General features: G+C 37.8%; 1 protein-coding gene across 4 annotated transcripts in view; it reads left to right on the top strand.

Annotated features, from left to right (window-relative positions):
* KIDINS220 (kinase D interacting substrate 220) overlaps positions 1 to 22,121 on the top strand; it is a 74,193-nt gene that overhangs the window by 24,542 nt on the left and 27,530 nt on the right. For all 4 annotated transcript variants that reach the window (XM_085056820.1, XM_085056819.1, XM_085056817.1 and 1 more), the window contains 9 exons: positions 1,250 to 1,429; positions 1,785 to 1,950; positions 2,845 to 2,996; positions 5,350 to 5,639; positions 9,426 to 9,566; positions 10,184 to 10,427; positions 10,595 to 10,683; positions 11,660 to 11,804; positions 13,457 to 13,619. In XM_085056820.1, the coding sequence (XP_084912946.1) occupies positions 1,250 to 1,429; positions 1,785 to 1,950; positions 2,845 to 2,996; positions 5,350 to 5,639; positions 9,426 to 9,566; positions 10,184 to 10,427; positions 10,595 to 10,683; positions 11,660 to 11,804; positions 13,457 to 13,619 (1,570 nt within the window). The remainder of the gene's footprint in view (positions 1 to 1,249; positions 1,430 to 1,784; positions 1,951 to 2,844; positions 2,997 to 5,349; positions 5,640 to 9,425; positions 9,567 to 10,183; positions 10,428 to 10,594; positions 10,684 to 11,659; positions 11,805 to 13,456; positions 13,620 to 22,121) is intronic.

The raw sequence follows: 22,121 nt of genomic DNA, 5'->3' as shown, positions 1-22,121 counted from the left end.
AAGGATTGAAATTTTACTCTGGTCAGTTCATCCATAGACTGCTTTGTTCATTTATACAATGTCAAGACGGTCTGTAAGTGCTGTTTTCTGTTGTTCTGTGAGTTTCCTGCAGCAGTGAATCTCCTCTTTGGTTACTGCAAAAAGTCTGGCTGCCAAAATATGCCTTGCTGGGCCTGTTTGTGTGTCAGATCAGGTTCAGACTTCTGCTGCAGTTTTTATTTATTGTGCATCCTATGTGTCTTTTTTATTGCTTAGCAACAATTTTCAAGCTATTAATATTTTATTCTCTGTAGTGTATTTTCTTTGCATCTAGTTTTCTTCCCCTTTCTGCTTTCTTACTTTGAGTTTTTTGTACTTTCTGAAATGATAGAGGAAGGCAAATGCAGTATGTGATGTGAGTCAATATTTTTCCTAGTGGAAATAGACATCTTACTTAGTTTTAGCATTTTCTGATAAAGGCTATTTTCCTAAGATGTTGGAATATAATTCAAAATACTTCTACCACTCTCGGTGTTTCTTACTTTCCATTGTGTCTAAATTAGCCAAAATGGGATCTCTGCATTCATTTTTTTCACCTCATGTTTCATCTCATAAACAAAAAGCGTATGTATTTTATCTGTGATATTAATTGCTGATAAGGTCTTACATTTTTAAAACACTTTCTCAGTGTTTTCTTCCTGTTCCTCATTGCTGTTTTTATTCTGGATTGTCTATCTATTGTTTCTAATTCATAGAACCTAAGTAAGTTCCTTCAGGAATTCCTTAGTAAAGCAATTTAGTAAATCTTAGTAAATAAGAATCAGCAAACAGAAATAGTACTGCAGCCTTCACATTGTACTGTTATATCTGAGTATTTGAGGAACACAGTCCATGTTTCAGTGATTGAGGTTTTGGGAGTTAGGTGGGGGTTTTTGACAGATATGGTGTATTTATTTTTCTTGGTGTCATAAAATATGTTTTACACCTTTGAAAGAGGATAGGAAATGGCATGACTTTTAATATGCTTTCAAAAGTAGAAAATCTGCAGCAAAGAGTGTGAGTATTGTGTATTTAAATGTTTCCATTCTTTGCGTGGATGAAAACTTAGGGTTTTACACTAATATTTGCAGAAGAAATCAAGCATCATTGTCTTGTTTTGAATCAATAATTAGGCTAAGTTATGCAGTCTGCTGAAAAGTTATTATTTTCAAAAATGATCTGTTCTTGAGTGACTTCACATGTTAACTGGTCTTTTGTCTTTTTGTTTTAGATGAAATGAAGACTTTTGCAGGACAGCAGATTGAACCTCTGTTTCAGTTCTCCTGGCTTGTTGTATTCCTCACAGTTCTGCTGTGTGGAGGTTTGGGTTTATTGCTTGCTTTCACAGTGGATGCAAAGCTTGGAATAGCAGTGTCACTCAGCTTAATAGCTGTTCTCTACATTTTCTTTAGTAAGTCTAATGTGGAATTCTTGAAAGTTTTATCTCTTTTTGAAATTCTTTGTAGATATGCTTTGCCATTGAGAAAAAGTACTAAATGGTTTTGTAGATAATAAGACCGCTTTTGACCCTTCCTTTGTGTTTTGTGTGTAATTTGTGAGAGGGCATTCTTGAAAACAAAGAATGATTTTGTTTATCTAATTTCATTGTGTTACTCTTAGCATCCTCATTTTTAGCCTTACTGCTAAAAGTTACTAACTTTTTTTACAGAACTCTATGCTTTATCTGTTCAAATGTCGTGATTCTTTCAGTTATGAACATGGACTAAAATAAAACCGTAACATCTTTTCAATTTTTAATATTTTAGCTGTGATTTACTTTGGTGGCCGGAGAGAAGGGGAGAGATGGAACTGGGCCTGGGTGTTAAGTACAAGGTTGGCAAGACATGTTGGCTATTTAGAGTTGCTTCTCAAACTCATGTTTGTGAACCCACCAGAATTACCAGAGCAAACCACTAAAGCTTTACCTGTCAGGTTAGTAATTTCATTTATTTACTCTTGAAGGAATCAGTCAGGCTCAGTCTGATACTTCTCAAACTGTGCATGTTTAACTTCATATGAAAAGTTGTAGAGATTCCTGTTTGAAAACCAGTAGCCCTAGAGGATCATGTAGTTAAAATTTTCAGTGTGAAGAAGATTCGTTTTTCTTGAAAACACTACTGTTTGCTAAAGTTGGTGAAAATTAGTGCTTTTTAGAATTAGGGATTTTGGTTATTGTACCAATAAAAATTCATACCAGACAAAATAAGAATTTTCTGGTATAGCTTATTAGTGACCACGTGCATTTAATGCTTGTTTCACTGACTACTTCTGTTAAGATTTGGTTCCTTTTTTTCCTCCCTGTAAGTAGAGCATCAGACTGTTCAAAGCTTCTAGTTTACCTGAACACAAGAAAATTTATGTCATGTGTTTTTAAATTTCATTTACTTCTATTGTTTAAAGACTTCTATTTTAGCCTCATGGTGCTTTTATGTGATCTTGTGTTACTGTAATATTTTTAATCCTCTAAGTGTTTAAAAATAGATCAGAATGTAGTTTTAAAAATACTTGTCAATAATATGTTTCGGCATCATAAAGACATTTTCATGTTTTTGCTGTCATCTGAGGTGCTGTTGGTGATATGACCATTTTTATCTTTTTAAGAAATCAAGTTTTAGAATAGGAAGTGGGGCAAAGAAGAGCTTGATAAGTGGAGAAGTAGTTAAATTCTGTGTCAAATTTTTTGAAAATTAAATATTTAAATGTTTTGCATTTTGTACCACTTAAAAATACTTCTAGCTACAGAGATGCAGCAAGACTTTTGTTTTGGTTGTGTGAAAATATTTAAAGCTTGCTAAAATATACAAAATATGTTTTTTTCTCTTTCAGATTTTTGTTTACAGACTACAATAGACTGTCCAGTGTAGGTGGAGAGACTTCACTGGCTGAGATGATTGCTACCCTCTCTGATGCATGTGAAAGGGAATTTGGTTTCCTAGCAACAAGGCTATTTCGAGTTTTCAAGACAGAAGATACACAAGGTTGTTTTTTTTTTACCTGAATGACATTTCTGATTATTCCATTTCAGTGCACTGTTACCAAGGCTTCTGTTTTTTGCATTATAAGCTCTTTTTAGAAATCATTGTAGCCATGCAGAAATTCATAGAGATGGGGAAACTCTTTGTATTGTTTGGAAGAGAAAAAATGCCCCATTTTATTTGTTCGTCTTGATTTTATTAATATAATAAAGGAATATCTTCTGTGAAATACAGTTTTCAGAAATGTCAATGCAAATGCGTATTTATATTAGATTGTTATAGATGCAGCATATTTCCATAGCAATTAAGTCATTGTGTCAGAGTCAAATAAAGGGAAATGTATGGTTTTGTGTATTTCTAGGAGAGGTTTGTTTAGTTTATTAGATTTTAATTTAGAGCTTTTACGAGTGACCGCTCTTTATTCTTGGAAATAACAAATGTGTAAAACACGTTGGTCCAAAGCTATGAACTTCTGTGAACAGTACTAGTAAGATGGGATGAAATGTACCTACTTAATCCAAAGGGAACAAACATATTAATTCTATCCCATCCATAGATATCTAGAAAAACAAAAATGCAGAGTAGAATATGATATCATAAAGGAAGAGTTCTTGAGCTTAACTTTTAATTAGTTGAGGACTTCTTTGTACTTTAGGTTTAGTATGTGTCAGTTACTTCTCATTTCTTTTTATCCACAAATTGAGGAATCTGTCACCTCTCACAAAATAGAATGCTTAGACTCTTCTGTCCTGTAGAGGCTAGAAAAAATATGCTACATTTCCTCTTTGCTATCTTCAGCTGTGAGCTGAATACAACTTTTCTTTGTAGTTTTTCAAATTCACTGAATGTTCTTTATGAAAGGGATGTGTGGAATTTTTTTCCATGTTAGATTCTGCAGTTCTTCTCCTTAACCTCAGTGAAACAGCTTTTATGATGCTGTGATTTCTCCCAAAGTTGTCTTGGGAATGGCAGTATAGTGCTGGCTTCTCGTGATTATTTGCAGTAATCTTACATTCTCTTTAATTCCTGGGATCTGTTGCCTTCCTATGCTCTTCCTAATTATTTAATAGATTATTAAAATCTATTTTATTTATTTGATGATTTTGCACATTCTCTCCTGTTCTCCAGTTGTTTACAGGTCCAGGGTCATAGGTTTATTATCTCAAGATTTTCTCAGAAATTCCATATAGATTTATTTTTAGCCTTCTGTATCTTAAATTTTTGTTATGTTGGTAAACTTGCAGACAAGCCTCTTTCAATTGTCATTTCATTGTTCGTGATTCCTAAGTGTCTCTCTAATCCAGTTCTATCTTTCTAGTAAGAGGATGCTTACATTGCTACTTATGTCTAGAACTGAGTCTAATTATATCTGAGCTGTTACCCTTCGTTTCTTGCCCCGCACTTCTGTCATTATGCATTTCTGTTGCTTTGTCCTGCAGCACAATCCTATGAGTCACATATGGCAGCAATGTGAAAAATCTTTGCAGCTTATACCTTGGTGTAGAGAATAATATGGGCCATGTATAAACCTTTCTACTTAACATATTTAAAATTTGGTTTTTTTCTTCCAGTTCAAATGCTTATTTTTAGCAGTCGTAATTTTGCTTCAAATCATTGCTGTTCTGTTCTTTGTTATCAACACATGTGTACAGAAGATAGCAATCTTCTAGATGTACACCTCTGGATATGTACAGGTCCTGTAGACCGAGCAGTCCTAAAGCTGCTTTGGAAAATGCTGTTTCTTTGGTCACTGATTTAGCTGTGCTAAGCTCCAGCTGTAGTATTTGTTTCTTTCTTATCAATCCACTTGAAGTCAGGAGCTCTGTGCTCCTTCTGGGGACCTTGTGATCTGTCCAAACCCAAACTTGCTGCAGTCCTCCTGTTTGTGTGTGTTTTAGCATGCAAGAAAGGATGGCCTCAGGTTGCAGCTTGCAATTTTGGTTTAGTTCTTCAATGGCACCATTGCTATTAGGTTATGTAAATACCAGTTTCCAGTTTAAAACTGAGCAGTTCCCATACTGTTTTCCTACAATTTATTTACATAAATGCAGTTTACAAAGAGATGCCACAAAAGGGCGCTGGTAGCACTGATACAGAATTGTCATTCTCATCCAGTGTGGATTTCTTGAAATGATGGCAATAAACTGTAGATTAAAGGAATATCTCTGCTTCATAATTTCCAAGAGTTTTGGCAAACAATAGACAATTTTGTTCCACAGGTTTGTGACTGGGTGGTAGCACTGCAGTAAGCTTTTGTGCCAGTTAGTGTTTAATGAGAAGTATGCGAGTTACTAGATTTTGCACTCACCTGTCATTACATTGTACGTTAATTCTAACAGCAGTACTTGTTTCCTAGGTAAAAAGAAATGGAAGAAAACTTGCTGCCTCCCATCCTTTGTGATTTTCCTGTTCATCTTGTCTTGCGTTGTCTCTGCGATTGCCCTGTTGGCGATTTTTAATGTGGAATCAGCCAACATGACAGTGAATGTTGTTCTCATAACAGTGACCTGTGTTGTTGGTTTGGCTTTTTTCTTGAATTGCCGCACGTGGTGGCAGGTGATGGATTCAGTTTTGAATTCTCAGAGAAAACGTCTTCACAATGCTGCCTCCAAGCTTCACAAGTTGAAGAGCGAGGGGTTTATGAAGGTGAGCATTTATTTGAATTGGCCATTAAAAGGAAAGAAACAAACCCCCAAACATGGAGCATTGTTAAGGTGGGGCACCATTAATTTAATCGTGCCAAGTCTCACAATAGGAGAATGAGATTTGGTGAATTTTTACTGAAGGGAACATTTCCATGCCAGTGGTAATTGTGCTTATTGTATGAAATCTGTCTGCTTAATGGGGAATGTTAAATTTGGGTTAAGTTTTCAGTTTTCTGATACTGTTTTTGCTGGAAAGAAAGTACTTGGAAAACTAGTATTTAGTAAAAGCTAACTTTAGATCATAGGATTCAAAGGAATAACTTTATGAATCTTCTAAAGGTGAAAAAACAAGCCTAACTTTGTCATCTGCAAGACCTCTTTGCTAAGAAAGGAATTGTAGCACTGCAAGAACTTTCTGAAATAGTCCATATATTTACTGAAAAATGATAGAAAATACTGTTGTTTTGCTGGCCTATATCTATAAACTGCTAAGTATTATACCCCCAGGCTGTCATCTGATATCCTATATGCTCCTATTTTAAAGTAAAATGTAGCATCATGATGGCTACCTTTGTAGATTACAGCCAATATATTTTATAAAAATCTGTTGTACAATTATTTTTCCTGGAATAATAAATAATAAATAAATAAATGAGATTGGACTGGAAATAATTTCCAGTCCAATCTTCCTGCAAGGAGCAGTGACATCTTTGATTAGATCAGGCTGGTTAGAACCCTGTCCAACATGACCTTCAATGTTTCCAAGGATGGGCGTTCACAACTTCTCTGGGCAATCTGTGCCCAGAGTTTTACCATCCTCATTTTAAACAAACTTCTTTCTTATAGGTAATCTAAATTGACAGTCCTTCAGTTTTTAAAACCGTTCCCCCTTCTCCTCTTGCAACAGGCCCTGCTAAAAAGTTTGTCCTCATTTTACTTAAAGGCCTCTTTAGGTACTGGAAAGCCACAATAACGTCTCCCTGGAATCTTATCTTGTCCGGGCTGAACAATCCCAATTCTCTCAGCCCTTCATCACAGCAGAGGTGCTCCATCTCTCTAATCATCTTTGTGGCCTCGTGTGGGCTTGTCATTCATTGTCATACACTGGAGTCATTCCTGTGCTGAGGAGTGCAGAGCTGGATGCAGCACTGCAGGTGGGTTCTCAACAGAGCAGAGGGGCAGAATCCCCTCCCTCCCCTGCTGCCCACACTGCTTTGGATGCAGCCCAGGACATGTTTGCCTTTCTGGGCTGCAAAGGCACATGGCTGGGTCATGTCCAGCCTCTCACCCACAACAGCCCCAAGTCCTTCTCAGCAGGGCTGCTCTGGATCTGTTCATCCCCCAGACTGGACTGATACCAGGGGTTCAATAAACAGGTGTAGGGCCTTGCACTTGGCCTGGTTGAACCTCATGAGCCCACTTCTTGAGCTTGACATCCTGTCCCTCAAGTGTGTCAACCACACCACTCAGCTTGGTGTCATCTGCAAACCTGGTGATGATGCACTTGATCCCTTCATTCATGTCATTAATGCAGATATGAAATAACACTGGTCCCAGTATGGACCCCTGAGGGACACCACTGGTCACTGATATCCATTGGTACACTGAGCCATTGACCCTTTTTTATTTTTTGCATCTCTTGACAAGTTCAGCTCCAGCTGTGCCTTGGCCTTCCTCACCACATCCCTTCACAATCAGACTGTGTCCCTATGCTCTTCCTAGCATACCTGTGCTTGCTTCCACTGCCTGTGCATTTACTTTTTGGTCTTCAGGTCACTACTCAGTGTAGCCAGCTTTTGGTCTTCCTTGCCAGTTTTCTTGTACCCTGGGATTGCAAGCTTTTGTGCTCCATGGAAAGCATCCTTAAAGGTCTGCCAGCTCTGTTGTCCCTGAGGGCAGTTTTCCAGGGGGTCCTGCAGACTATCTCTTTAAAGAGCTGAAAGTTTGCTTTCCTGTAATGTGGTGTCCTGACTTTACTCCTTTAACCATATCCCTTCTGGACTGCAAACTCCACTCATGTGTGATCACTGCAGCCCAGACTTCCTCCACTCTTGACATCCCCAATTAGCTCACTTACATTAGTGACCATCAGGTCCAGTGTTGTTTCCCTTCTGGTAGGGCTTGTCTATTACCTAGGTGACGAAGTTATCTTCCATCCATTCCAGCAATCTCCTGGATTGCTGACAGCTCACGAGGCTGTATTTCCTGATGTTGGGGTCATCTAAGTTCCCCAGGAGGATGAGAGCCAGTGAGCATGATGTCTCCTGTAGCTGGGACACGAAGGCTTCATCAGTAGGCTCCCCTTGATCGGGCCTGTTATAGACACAAACCCGACAGTGTCATTTATTGGTCTGGTCCTGTATTTTGATGCATTGACTCAACCAGTTTGTGGCTGCTTCCCAGAGGCATTTCTTTGTGATTTATCTGTCTCTTGATGTAGAGGACAGCCCCTCCTCCCCTCTTTCCTCTTCTGCCCCTTTTGAACAGCCTGTAGCCGTCAGTTAGTTGCACTCCAGTCATAGAATTCGTCCACCAAGTTTCTGGAATGGCAGCTAGGTCTCAGCTTTCTAGCAGCATAGTGTCTTCCAGCTCCCCCTGTTAGTCGCCCACGCTGTGTGCACTGGGTAGAGGCACCTCAGCTGGGCTGTCAGCCATGTCACCTTAGAGGAACACCCTTTAGTTCCTTTTGAGGTATTTCAGTGATGTTTCCCTGTTGACTTGTTACCTCAGGAGCTCCCAGCTGATCTCCATAAGACTTCAAGTGTGCTCCAGTGTGGCCGGCACATCTCAGAGCCACCAGCTGAGGGCCCTCACTAGCACTGAGTCCCCCTAACCTTGGTGTGTCATCCCACAGCTTGTTATGGGCAAGCTTGATATTATCCCCCTCCCCTGGCATGTCTTGTTTTAAGGTCTGTCAATTAACTTTGCTGGCTCCTGGTCAAAGGCTCTCTTTGCCCTTTGAGAAAGGTAAATCCCTTCTGATGCCAACACGCCTGGTGTTGTGTTTTTGCAGCGCAGAAGACCTGATTGTGTCTTGGCACTGTGTTTCTTGACAGTTGTTTTTTGAGTGGTATTTATCCAACACAACTTCAGCCTTTTAGGAGTTAGGTTCACCCTTTGCCATGAAAAGAGGGAAGTAGGTATTTCTGGAGAGTTATTGATCTGTTTTATGCCATCTTGTTGTGCCCATTCTAATGAATCTAGCCGTGAAGAGATGAGATTTTAATGTCTAGTTGTTAGCTCCTGAATTTCAGGCAGGTGAATTCCACCTCTGTTTCTATGTTATGGGTGGTTGTTACATGTGTAACAAGACTGAAAAGCTTAACTAATCTTCAGACTGCGTATCTTTAATAGGAATGACTGAGCATTAGAGTATAGCATAATGTGCTTGGCTGGAAGGCAGATAGAAAATTTTGCTGTACGTTTTATGCAAAGCAATTTTTGAGGACTAGCTGAAACTACAAATGTTTTTATTTACTTCTGAAATAATGTTTTATTGTGCATAAATATTACTTTCTTAAATAACGTAATGGAAGTTAAATAAAGTTAATTTCTTATATCAAAGCAGAATATGTGTTTCTGCTGTGCATTTTTGTTCAAATAGGAAATTAATATGTTGGAAGTGACATTTTAGGACTTTTCACTTTGAGTATTTGTAAACTTATTCTCATAACCTTATTGAAGTATTTTAGGACAAATAGCAATCTGCAAAAGGACATATTTGTATCCTTATCAGTATTAAATATTACAGAGATGTGTTTTCCTTCTTTGTTTTTCATTTTTATAGGTTTTGAAATGTGAAGTAGAACTGATGGCCAAAATGGCAAAAACCATTGACAGCTTCACTCAGAATCAGACAAGGCTTGTTGTAATTATTGATGGATTAGATGCTTGTGAACAGGACAAGGTTTTACAGATGCTTGATACTGTGAGTTGGATCATTTTATAAAGATAACCTCTGGATTTATATGCATGATCGCTTCCACAGATGAGCTCAGATACATACAGTTACTGTGTGCTTTCTGTAGATAGAAGGCTATGTTATAGTATTTAACATTTGTGTAAATTGGCATAACTATAATGCTAAGAGTGATGGGTTTTAACAGTTGAAAATTAAATTGCATGTTAGTACTTTTGAAAAGGTTTGAAATAAACAAATGTAGACTATGGAAAATAATTTTTCTACTGAAACAAATTTACAGTGTTTGGAGAGTTTTTTTGTATTTACCCATGAAATACTTTGAATGAAAAATACTTAAATGCTAAATATTTTTGGGGCCTGGGACATCACTGCATGATACATCCTTGGTGATGCTTCCACAGTAAATTCTGCTGTTAAATTATCAAACGTGCTTATTTCTAACTGTGGATAAGTTCCTAACATTAGATGTCTCATATTGAAGAAGCTGACATCTCTATACATCTCTTGGCGTCTCAGGTTTATTCCTTGAACAGAATGAATATAAAATGTTTAGCCAAATGTTCAAATCATCTGCAGCTACCACTAGTTATTACTAACAAGGTGTGCTGTCTACTTTTTTACAGGTGCGAGTCTTGTTTTCAAAAGGCCCATTCATTGCAATTTTTGCAAGTGACCCACACATTATTATAAAGGCAATTAACCAGAATCTCAACAGTGTTCTACGTGATTCAAACATAAATGGCCATGATTACATGCGAAATATTGTCCATTTGCCCGTTTTTCTGAACAGCCGAGGGCTTAGTAATGCAAAAAAATTGATGGTAGCTTCAACAACCAATGGAGATATTCCTTATGGAGATAGTGCAGGTAAGGTTATGCAGGAGGGTGATATGAGTGTTACAAAACCAATGATCCAAAACCTGGGTTTCGGAAGAAACTGTTTTAATAATTGACAGATCATTAGTGTTATTTTTATAGCTCAGTAAAATGTATATGACTAGAGAAAATGCTTAGCTTTGTTTTCCTTTCCATAGGATTGCATGAAGAGGTTGACAGGAGAGTTTCTCAGAACAGTCTTGGAGACATGACCAAGCTTGGCAGCAAAACTGCTCTCAACAGGAGGGTGAGAAAGATTTTTAATCTAAATAGAGATACTGGTAAAACCTTTTTTTTTTTTTTCCCTGTTTTTTTCCTCTTTCACATTTTGAGTGATATCAACTTGGAAGACTTATCAAGCCATTCTTAAGGAATTTTTATAAATGATCTATGTAGGAAAAGTATATTCTTGAATCAGTAGAGTGATGCTCTGTCAAAGAGGAAGAAGTTTACTTGCTCAACAAAGTGTTCCTTTCCACAAAAAATTAAATACAGCTCTCTGTGAATGCTGAGATGATACAGCACATCTGGTAGAAACTGTGGTCTATGTATGTGTATATATTTTGGAATTTTTTTTGTGTACACCTGGTATCACTTTGTTGCAGGATATTGCAACAGAGGGCAGTAATTGAGTTAATCAAGGAATTTGAAATATTAGGTACTAGACTTGTACTGCAACGTCTACCACATTTTTTCCTGCTTTCTGTTCTGTTTTTCCATCTTTACATAAAATCACAAAGTGCTTGAATAAAAGGTTTCTAGAAAGTTGTGAGAAGCAGCACAGAGTCTGAGGATTCTGAGGTTTTTGAGCTGCTGAAGGTAGAGACTTTGGGAGTTTTGTACCAGAGGAACCTGATGGCCACTTTAATTTTTACATGTAGTTAGTAAATGGATGGTATTAACTCTGAAGTGATGATGGAAATGCTGAAAGTAGTAACCTTTCTACAAAATATTTTGCAATGTCACTCTATTCTGCCCACTCAGCATTGATGTGGAAGGAAAATGTACATCTCCTGCCCCTTCTTGGTTTCTATGGAAATAATGTTCACCTGTTACACAGCTAAATCAGAATTAAATTCTTGTTATGTTTCATATTTCCCGTCAGCTTCACACACTTATTCACAAAGGCTCTAACTTTATAATCAAGTAAAACTGAAGTATTTGAAATACATAGAAGTTTTTGATACTAATCAGTATTCCTTGGGTTTTTGTATCATCATCAGGATACTTACCGAAGACGCCAGATGCAGAGGACCATTACCCGCCAAATGTCTTTTGATTTGACAAAGCTGTTGGTTACAGAGGATTGGTTCAGTGATATCAGCCCTCAGACCATGAGGAGGTTGCTAAATATTGTTTCAGTGACGGGTAAGTGTGACATTGGTTGTGTGCAGTAAACAGTATTGTGTTATGGCTGCTTGTGGTTACACTCAGACGTTTTAGTGTGTAAACTAAATCTAACAGTCTAACAATCCACATAAGTCCGTATGTTGCTTTTGAAAATCCTTCTGAAGCAAACTCTTCTAGAATGTAAGAAAAAATTACAGACCATTCTACATTGAATTTGAATGATACATAATATTTTTGTTTCATTAGCTTCAGTTAGGAGGCAAATAATTCTAGTCTACATTTTTAGGAAATTTGTATTTTTTGATTTTGAAATGGGGTAAGAAAATGACAGTTTTCAATTTCATAATACAGTTTTCAAATTCATAATAGTGTGAACAAAGATTGTAGTGGTGACATCCGAAAAGGTAAGCTGTGAGGGGAAAACCAGCTATATATCCTGTTCATTTTTGATATGGATACTTAGAGTCCTTATTTCCTAAATGATTGTGTGGGGCTGATGAAAGCATCTTCTGACCTGTTTTTCTTCAGCAAAACACAGTCAGGATGTTGGTATCTCTAGGGTTTAAAAACTGGAGATAACTGGAAAAGGGCTTATGGAGGTTTAATAAATTCATATTTCATGTAGTAAGTGAACAGGGAGTGATTATTTACTGTCTTTTCTATTACAGACACTAGAAGGCACTAGGTAGCCCTACAGCTAACTGGTTCAGAACAGAGATACTGAGTTTCTTTTCACTCTGTATATGGTTAAGAGCATAAATCTGCAACAGACCTCAAATTTTGGGCTAATCTTTTAAATAAGCATGCAGTCTCTTAGCTTGTCATCGAAATTTGTAGTATGTAACCTGTCTTATTTTGGCAAATTATAGTGCAGTTATGAAAGTATAACAAAATCACAGAATGTTAGTTGTAAAATTAAACCAAAGGAAAAAAAACCCTTTCAAGAACACTTTTAGTGTGCTATAGTCTGTGGTTAAATTTGATTTCATGAACAGCTTTATGAGCAGAGCCTTCAAGCTATAGGTTACATGTCATTACAGATACAGAAATTACAGACCATATATAATATTTACAGAAAAATTGCTGGAACTTCAAATGCGTGAATTGTAGCATTAACTTCTTCTGGTTTTTTAATAACTTTATTTGTCATGTATACCTTGCCTTATTAACTTGTCTTTTTTTAGCTTTGAATTATGCTGTATTGGCTATTGAACTTACCAGTTGTATGCTTAACTTGTTTTGACCACATTTCATATGCCAATGCATAGAAAATCTATCGAAGTATTAGCATTAATTCCTCTGTTTAGATGGAGAAATTAATGCTGTGTGAAATTCTTCACTGAGTGTTGTTAAGTAAGTTAAGATTCACCAGTAGCAAGACTATAGTAATTAGTGTTTAACCCAGGGCTGAAGATGATAGTTTTCAAGACTCTCATATTTTGACCAGTATTTGCAAGGATTTTTATTAGATTGTAAAATGATATTTTTAGATGCAGCTTGAGATAATTTTGAATTTACTGAGCTAAAAATACAATAGCAGGAAGTTCACAGAGCAGATGAAAGGACTTAATAACAAAGCAACATACTGTTTTCCCCCTCAAAGAACAGCTATCTTTCAAAAGGGAAAAAAAATCTTCTATGTTTTCTTCTCTCCTTCCTTGTTCTATTAGGTCGTTTATTGAGAGCTAATCAGATCACATTCAATTGGGACAGACTGGCAAGTTGGATCAATCTCACAGAGCAGTGGCCATACAGAACATCATGGCTCATCCTGCATCTTGAAGAAACTGAAGGTGTTCCAGATCACCTGACTTTAAAAACCATCTATGAGAGGTAGTCATTATTATGGTAATGGTGTGTGCTTTCAGTGATTAAAATAGTGATCATTATTAATGATCGTTAGATCATGGCTTTCGCACATCTGTCAGGTTGTAATCTAAAATTCCTGCAATCTTTGTCTCTTCTGCTAACTTTTGAAAACTTCTAAGTGAGTTTCATTGTTATTTGATGCACCATGTATGGGTGAGTGCTTTGTATTTAAACCAAAGAGAACTATACAGGAATTCTTTCACAGGCAGCTAGCTGTACTTTTGTCTCTTGATATCATTTTCATCTTTACTTTGGCCAAACTGCAAATTGAGTATTTTTTCCGCTTGTTTGTTAATCTGAAAAAATCTCTGCACAAACTTCCTTTACTGGTAAAAATCTCTAAGGGTTTAGTGCTTAGCAGGAGTGCTATGGCAATGCCATGTGCTGCGGTTAAGGGATGTGAAAATGAGGCAGGACTTTCTCCATTTCTGCTACAAGTTGTTGTCCAGCAGAGAGGTCTGGGTATTGCTACTGAAAACAAATTGCCCTGTGTTGCCAGTGAACATCTCTCTCCAGAACCCGTCTGCTTGTAAGAAAGGATTTGTGAGTTGCGACCTGATGGCAGCGGGAGGAGTGGAAGAGAGAGAATGTGACTGACAGTGGGGCCTATAGAAGAAAAGCAGAATCTGAGAATGAAAGGCGGGGAGAAGAAAGAAAGGTGTGACTTGCATAAGATATAATTGAGATCAGATGAAAAGAACAGCTGAGATAAAGAGAGGACTGTGACTGATTGAACAAATTACCAGAAAATCCAAAGACTTTGCTGGCTCCAGGGGAATGAAGTTGGAGGGAAAATTTTGGAAGTGTGCCCTGCACTGGAAGTTAAGGAATAGGAGATAAACTGTATGAGGGTGTGGGGTGGACTGAGAATGGCTGAAGTGTTGAGAATGGAATTAGGGTTGATTGGAAAAGATGATTGAATGAGTTCTATTAGGAAAGAAAAGCTGAAATGCAGTTATCTGAACACAGAAACCCCAGAAGGTGAAGGGATGAGAGTAGACTGGGCATGATGGGGCCAAGATTGAAGACAGGTGAAGAGGGCAAGTAGTAGACTGAAGTGGAAGCTGGAAGATTGTTTTAGAAACACCAAACTTAACAGGTAAATCAAGTGTATTATTACAAAGAAAACACTTTGTTCTAGAGTATGGACCCAGTTTCTAGGTTTTGCATTTCCTCTGTGAGTGTAATATACCTATGAAATCAAAGGTAAAGCACTGGGAACCCGTCTTGCCATTATGTGTTCACATGACTAGTGTCACAAATGTTTATGTGATCAGTTAAGTACAGTAATTCAGAATCATCAGGAGTTCCCTTTTCTGATATGCTTTTCTTTCAATTTTCTTTTTATTTATATTTGCTGTATGGTATGTTTCACAATTTTATATTTTCAGTATTTATCAAACAAACTCATTACAGCTTTCTGATTATTGGCATCTACAGTAATAAATCACTTCGGGGTGATTGAAGTCCAAAGCTGTCTTGACACGCCAATATTTTCTGATAAACCAGAGGAGGTATTAGAGACCTTATACATTCTCATAAATGGGTGCTAGTAATTCCAGTATTAACTGATATTAAATCTGCAGTAAATGAACATGAATAAAAGGAAAGGACAGTCACGACTGAATGTGGATAACTTAATTGGGTTCTGGATTATTTGTTGTTAGTACAAACACTTGAGCTGTTCATGCTCAGTGCCAGTTGGAGTGTGCAGTGGTTTATTAGTTGAGGTGTGGAGAAGATTCATGACTGCTGCTGTGTTGTATCTCTTACTATGCTGGTTGTTTGGAAGTAATATGGCCATTTGAGTAGACTGCTAGTTCATAACTAACAATTATAAGTGAATAGGTAATTTTTTAGAGTATGAAACCAGAGTACATAATGTGAAGAAACAATGAAGAACTCTGTACCATGTATTGGAAAAGAGAAGATGATGATCTTCTTTTAAAGGACTGCTGTTTGTATTCTACTTGCAATTCCAGAAAAGCAAGGAAAAGAAAAATAAGACCAATATTCAGAGTTTTCTCTTTATCAGAAAATATCAATGGGATTATTTGATATGAAAATGATAAGGCTAAAAGACTTAGTTTCTTTATGTTCTTAACAATTGGAAAAAAGAAGTTTCCTAAGGATAATGTTGCTGCATGCTCAAGAAGAGAATTGATGTCTCTCAGCCCCTTTTGTTGAACCTGTGTAAGGAGCTAAATATCTAACTGTCCTGAAGTATTGACAAAGCTGAGGTCTCATCTGTCTGGTGATTTGGGTGATCATCTTTACCATATACTGAATATGAAAAGGTCTGTGGACCCTTCTCTGTGATTATCTAGAGCTCTAGAAATTCTGTTTTATCCAAAGTAATCCTTCCTGTGTCATTGCTGTTCTTCTTATCTACAACTATTTAAAGTAACTTGACTTAAGTATCTGTCTCAGTATAATTTCAAAGTTAGTTCCTCTTTTAAGACTTCAGTTTCTGTTTTCTTAGCTCTATTAGTTTATAGAGCAGCTTTTCCATTTGGAGTCTCATTAATAGATACCAGAGTCTGATAATTATGTTGCTTGTTCCTGTACTGAGTTTGTGTTACTTCTTCTCTGCTTTTTATTTTTCAATGGTTTTCTTTTTAATATCTTGATGTTTTAGAGCAGAACCAAGAATATAGTCTTCCTAGTATTGAATAGTTTGTGTCAAACTACTTTTTATTGAGATACTGCAAAGTTTTTGGGTTTGCTGCTTGGACATCTCCCTTGGATGAAAGGACATCTTGTAAGGTTCTATGTTAAATGTGAGCTTCACACTTGGTAATATTCTCTGTGCAGGGAGAATGCTTTGATATTAGAGTTGTTTTTCCAGATTTTAAAATATCATGTGTTAAAAAGCTTTTGAATCACCAGGATTCCCTTGCAGTGAGAACTCTCCATTGCCTTCCTCTCTGCTACTGACTGTGCGGGGCAGAGGGTTACCACACTGATGGGTCTGTTACAGCTCCCTTCGGCTGAAGAGTTACTGCGGATTATCGGTGTGTGCGCTGGGGGTATGACAAGGGGCATTTAACCCCGTGTTGCCGTACAGCTGTGTACCCGGAGGCAGGCCGTCCCCCGGCCGTCCCCCGGCCGTCCCCCGGCCGTCCCCCGGCCGTCCCCCGGCCGTCCCCCGGCTGTCCCCCGGCTGTCCCCCGGCAGCGCTGGTGCGGCCGGGACTGTGCAGCGCGGCGCGGTGCCGGCAGGTGGCGCTCCCCGCTCGGCTCCGCGCTGGCAGCAGCGCCTTTGCTCTCAATGTTTCCCGGAGAAAGCGATACTTTCACAACATATGAAAGATACAGGAAAATGAAAACAATCGTACAGTCAAGCACTGAGGAGTGAAAGAATAAATATAGTCTTTAGTTAATTCCCCTCTATGCACGCACAATGATATATGATTTCCATGATTATATGATATTTTGCCTCCATGAGATTCCTGTCTTGTAATGTCCAGAAATTAATTTTGCAAACTGTAGTAAAGGAGAGGGCCATTTTCTCTCACATTGCAGTGCTATCTGTTGTAGTTGAAAAGAATGCAATGGCTAAACTAAGACAACTACAAGCTGCTCCCCAACTGTTCATCAGAGTTTGTGTGATGCTGGACTAGTCACCTCTATAGTACCTTTCACTTGGATAGTATTTGAGCCTCCCTGTGGAGGTGGTGTACAGCTTATGATTCTGTAGGCTGATATTGCTAAGTACTCAGTGTTCAGAGCTATATCTGGAGCTACTGGGAGCTCTGCTTTTAGTTGGAAGGGTATTCTGAAAAAAGGGGATATCTAGTTTTGGTAACTAAATAAGTATGTCTATACCTATGTGCCTCAATTTGTCATTAAAAAAAAAGCTAACTAGTATATTCTTACTGTGAAGGCTTGCTGGGGAGAGTAAATTTGTCTTTTTCTATAGATACTGTGAAGAATATCAGTATGAAACCGGGTCTGTCAGGAGAAGTGTATCTTCCTTGTATCAGACTATGCAGAGATGAAAAACCTGCAGAATGTTATATTGGGAACTTTCCTCCAGGGCCCATAACAAAAAATCCAACAAACAAACAAAAAAACTACCCTCACAAAAACCCACCAAAACCAAAAGAACACAGAAACCCCCCCGCCCAAAACAACAGCCAAAAAAACCACCAACAACAACTATAAAAAACCCCACAAAAACCTCAACCCAAAACAGAAAAAAAAAAATCACAAACCCCTAAAGAAAATCAGGATTCAGTTTGTGACTCAGGCACAGCTCTGTGAAGAATTTTCATGAGCTGGAGTCACATAACATCTCTTACAGTAACAGGTAGTGGCGCTATGCTTTCAATCTTTTGTAGAGGGGAACAAGGCTATGCTTTGTAACTGTGGCAAATTTTGAAAGAAAAATGCTGAATCTGCTTTGTTGCTTTCAGTCTATATTTCAGTCTATATTCGTGAGAAAAATGCCTTTACTCTTTTTACTTCCTTAAACTGACCTGCTGTATCATCACTTTCAGCCTCTCTCTCTGCTGGTCTGGTTAGTCTTGCTTTCCACCTGGTATATTTATTAGCGCTAATATTTACTCCTTCAGGTTATGTGTTGCCTTTTGTCATCATCAGGATTTTCAGGTAGTCTCTCTCCTCACCAGGTTAATTTTTCTCTCCTTCCCCTTTTGTGCTGGGGTTCTTCAGTGGTCAAGCTCACTACTGTCATTACCTACCTCTCCATCCTGGTCTAATATAATTGTCTTTACCATTTTATTTACAGCTGTGGCATAGACTTAATATTCCTCTACATTTATGTTGTGCTGCATTCTCTTCCATGTTACTGTAAAGAGTCTTCCTAATGTCAATTTTGTGTAATGCCAAAGTGGTTTGCAGAAGTTGCAAAAGGCAAATTTTTAAAGCTCTGAAGTGGAATAGAATATGTGGGTGTTGTGCAAATAAATTTCTAAGAGAATTAGGTTGTCAGATTAAAGCAAGTTTCTGTTGAATGTTTGCAACTGAGACTTCTCAGACTTGTAAATTAGTCAGCTATGGGAATGTGCTCTCTTGTGAAGGCAAATAAAGCATCCATGACACTAGCATAAATGACAGTGCCAGATCTAAATAAATGATATCTTGGGAAAAATCACTGTGGCTTTTGTAGAAAAAACCATACGTTTCAAGGAACTGAATTCTCAACAGAGCCAATGAACAAATGAAGAATACAAGGAAATATTTTGAAATCTAAGACTTTTTAAGCAAGATCTTCATCTAAGAACATCTAAATGTATTAAAATCTAAGATAATAACAAGGAAGATGGCCTCAGGAAAACAAAAGAAGGAAGCAAAAGATAGGAGTATGTGTCTTGTAAGAAACTTGCAGGTGGGGTTTCCAAAGATAATTCTTGTGCTGTTTGACATACCTGTGAATGGTCGGACAGAGGGAGGAGACACCATGTAGGGATATAACCAGGATAACTTTCACAGAGGGTTGTGGAAGTAGCTATGAGCAAATTGCAGATCAGAGTTGTTGTGGGTATAGGTATCATACCCTACTGGGGAAAATCATCTCATCTGTAATCCTGCTGAGGCAGTAGTGGGTGGTAAATCTGCACTAAGGAAAGGAATTCATAAATTGTTGCTGATTTCAGTGCGCCACCTCAGTCAGAAAATGAAACAGTATCTTTAGGAGTTCCTTACAAATCAACAGAAAGACAGAATGTATTGTATTACAGAAATCTGTGATTTTTCTAAATTCTAAAGACTGAGTTTCTAATCATCACATTTCAAAATGGTTGTACCAAAGTAGAAAAGATATTTAAGAGGCCAAGGAAAGCTGTAGTCTCACATCAAGCAGTGACAAGTCTCAATTTTGCTAACTACTTTCTCCTCTCTTCTCAAGCCCTCCTTTCTCTTAAAACATTTGATTCATTTATTTCTTTTCCCCAAAAGTTTTAATGTTTTCATTTCCGTTTGAGGCTCTGAGTCTTGGTCATGTTTGGTTTTTGGTATTTTTGACTTCTTAAGGTTAAAGATGTCAGGGATTTGATATTACCACCTTGTTGAACAAAAATCATGCTATTAAAGCTGGTTGTATGAGAAGAAATGTCTTCCCAGTCCCTTTCCTCAGTAAGTTGCCTCACTAAAAAGATAATCTGCTGAACACATTTTAACTCTTTGTATCCTTCTTATCTTGGCAGAAATCAAAGTCCTCACTACTTTGCTAATTGGAAGATGTTCCTAGAAATCACTGCAGTAATTTTGTAACTCTCTTGCCTGTCCTTCTGTAGGCTTTTGTCCTTCTGGAGGCATTAGAGTTTCTGTATCTATAAGCTAACCAGTTCTCTTTTAGATATGGCAGATTTACCAGTCTGCCACTTCTCAGAGCTTTTAGTAGATGGACTGTAAGTTTTATACAATTGAAACTTCAGGCATGTGTGTGCATGTCTTGAATTCAAGAATTTATTGTATTGGGTTTCAGCAAATGACTGTCCAAATTTTTAACCACTTGAAAAACTATGTATGGTCTGAAATTTTACCCCTGAAATTCCTGCGAAATCAGCAGTTCTGCTATTGTCAATGTACAGAATTGCTAATGCGAGGCCTAGGGTTACTTTGCACCTAGAACCTATTCAGTCAGTAAGTGAAGCCCTTAAAAAACTGAATAAAGGACAAAAAAATGTGGTTTGAGCATGTTTGCAGCAGGAAGAAAAAATTAGGTTCAGCACAAATCACAGCAGCAAAGGCTACTTTAACTGGAAGATAGATGTGTCTAAATTAATTATACCAAGTACTGGTACAGGCTGTGTGACAAGTTGCAGGAACCTTCAGGTGCTGTTGAGCAAGATGTGCTGTCCAGGCAGGCAAAGCCACTGTAGAAAAGTTCCAGTTGGCCTTTGAAAAGAAAATGGCAGGGAACACACTGCAGGCTTCCAAAGCAATTTAATTATCTACCTGTTACAGAGAGCCCTTTGGAAGGAAAAAAGTCAGTATGAAGTTGATGATAATCCATGAGAATTTCCTCATGGTCATGTCTGGATACCAGACAGAGGTAGAACCAATTCACCCAGGAATTGGGTAGATCTGTGGTAAATATTGCCCTCTCTCTTCTGGGATTAGGATGTAGTTTCTATATCTTTCTGAATGTAATGCTAACCATTACCTGCTGAAACTGTGAGAAATGTGCGGCTGCTGTATGTGAGGAGATAGTCCTAAGTGAGACCATGACTCACTGTCTCAGTGCTTGAGGATGCTGGGGAGGGGAGGATGCCTGTCCCCATGACTGAATATACAATTTATTTAATGCTGTAGCATTCAGGTATTCACACAACCTTTGATTCAAGTGCTTCCTACTGGACGCTTTTGATGTTAATCTGCTTGTTGGGCTTGAGGGACAGTCTTACCTGTCATTCTTTGCCCAGACTTTGACCAAACTGGGGTATCAGGACAGGGACTTTGACCAAACTGGAATATTAAGACAGGACTTATCAATTTTTATTAAGATATTTGCAAATAGCTGATGGTCCCTGAATTTCTGTGACTATTTTTACATATTTATTAAAAATATTAGAACAGAAGAGCTTGGCTCAGGATAGAAGAGACTCTCATGAGCCATCTGTTCAGATTAGGATCTCCACCCTTACTCAATCTCCTTGAAAATATGCTTTTTGGGAAGATGAGGGAAATTCTGGGAATCAACAACCTTAACTCTGGTTTTGAGAAAAGAGATTTTCTAGGACAAGAAAATGGTTATACTTTCCTCAGAGTTGTAGGTAACCATTATTTAAAACTTAGCAACATATAATTCATCCATCACTTGGGCTTAATTTAACCTCTGTGATAAAGTCTTTGTGCACGTGTGCATGCCTACCTATGATGGATGGCAAATTGGATGGCAATACAATGTGCCAAGGCAGAATGCCCCAAATTTAGAAAGAATAGCATGACAGCTTTCTTTAATTCAGCTTGCTTTTTTTTTTTTTTTTTCCTTGGGGGGGGGGGGTGTAGGGAACTAAAGGATCTAAGCAAGCCATAGCTCATTACTAACTTTCATTTTAATCCTTTTGCAACTCTTACACCATTCCAAGAGATGATCTGTGGAATACACATGCTTTGTCTGATGTGTCAATAACAGAAAGAAATGTTGTTTCTTAATTTCTTCAGTTCTAATCCAGTTTCAACACTGCTATATGATTTTGCTTGAATTTGTTTCCAGTCTTTATTGAAGTTACCCCTTTTTGAAATCAACCACAGAAGTAGTTATCTCTAGTAACAGTAACCAGAGAAATACTTAATTTCAGGTTACTACACAACTCATCCTCTGTTTTTCTTTTATTTTTTCCTTTTTTCTTGAAATTAAACTGGTGAAAACTAATTTAGTTATAAGTGAAACAGCAGTTCATGACTATTGATTTGGAGTTCTATAGCATGGTTTCATTGGTGCCATGTTTTCCTGAGAGGTTTAGATCTCTTGTGTGATACACCCATTGTAATCAAA

The sequence above is a fragment of the Lichenostomus cassidix genome, chromosome 3 (genome assembly GCF_008360975.1).
Source record: "Lichenostomus cassidix isolate B80296 chromosome 3, HeHo_3.0, whole genome shotgun sequence".
Classification (NCBI taxonomy): domain Eukaryota; kingdom Metazoa; phylum Chordata; class Aves; order Passeriformes; family Meliphagidae; genus Lichenostomus; species Lichenostomus cassidix.
The sequence above is the reverse complement of the archived record's forward strand: the minus strand, read 5'-3'. Positions and strand labels throughout refer to the sequence as shown.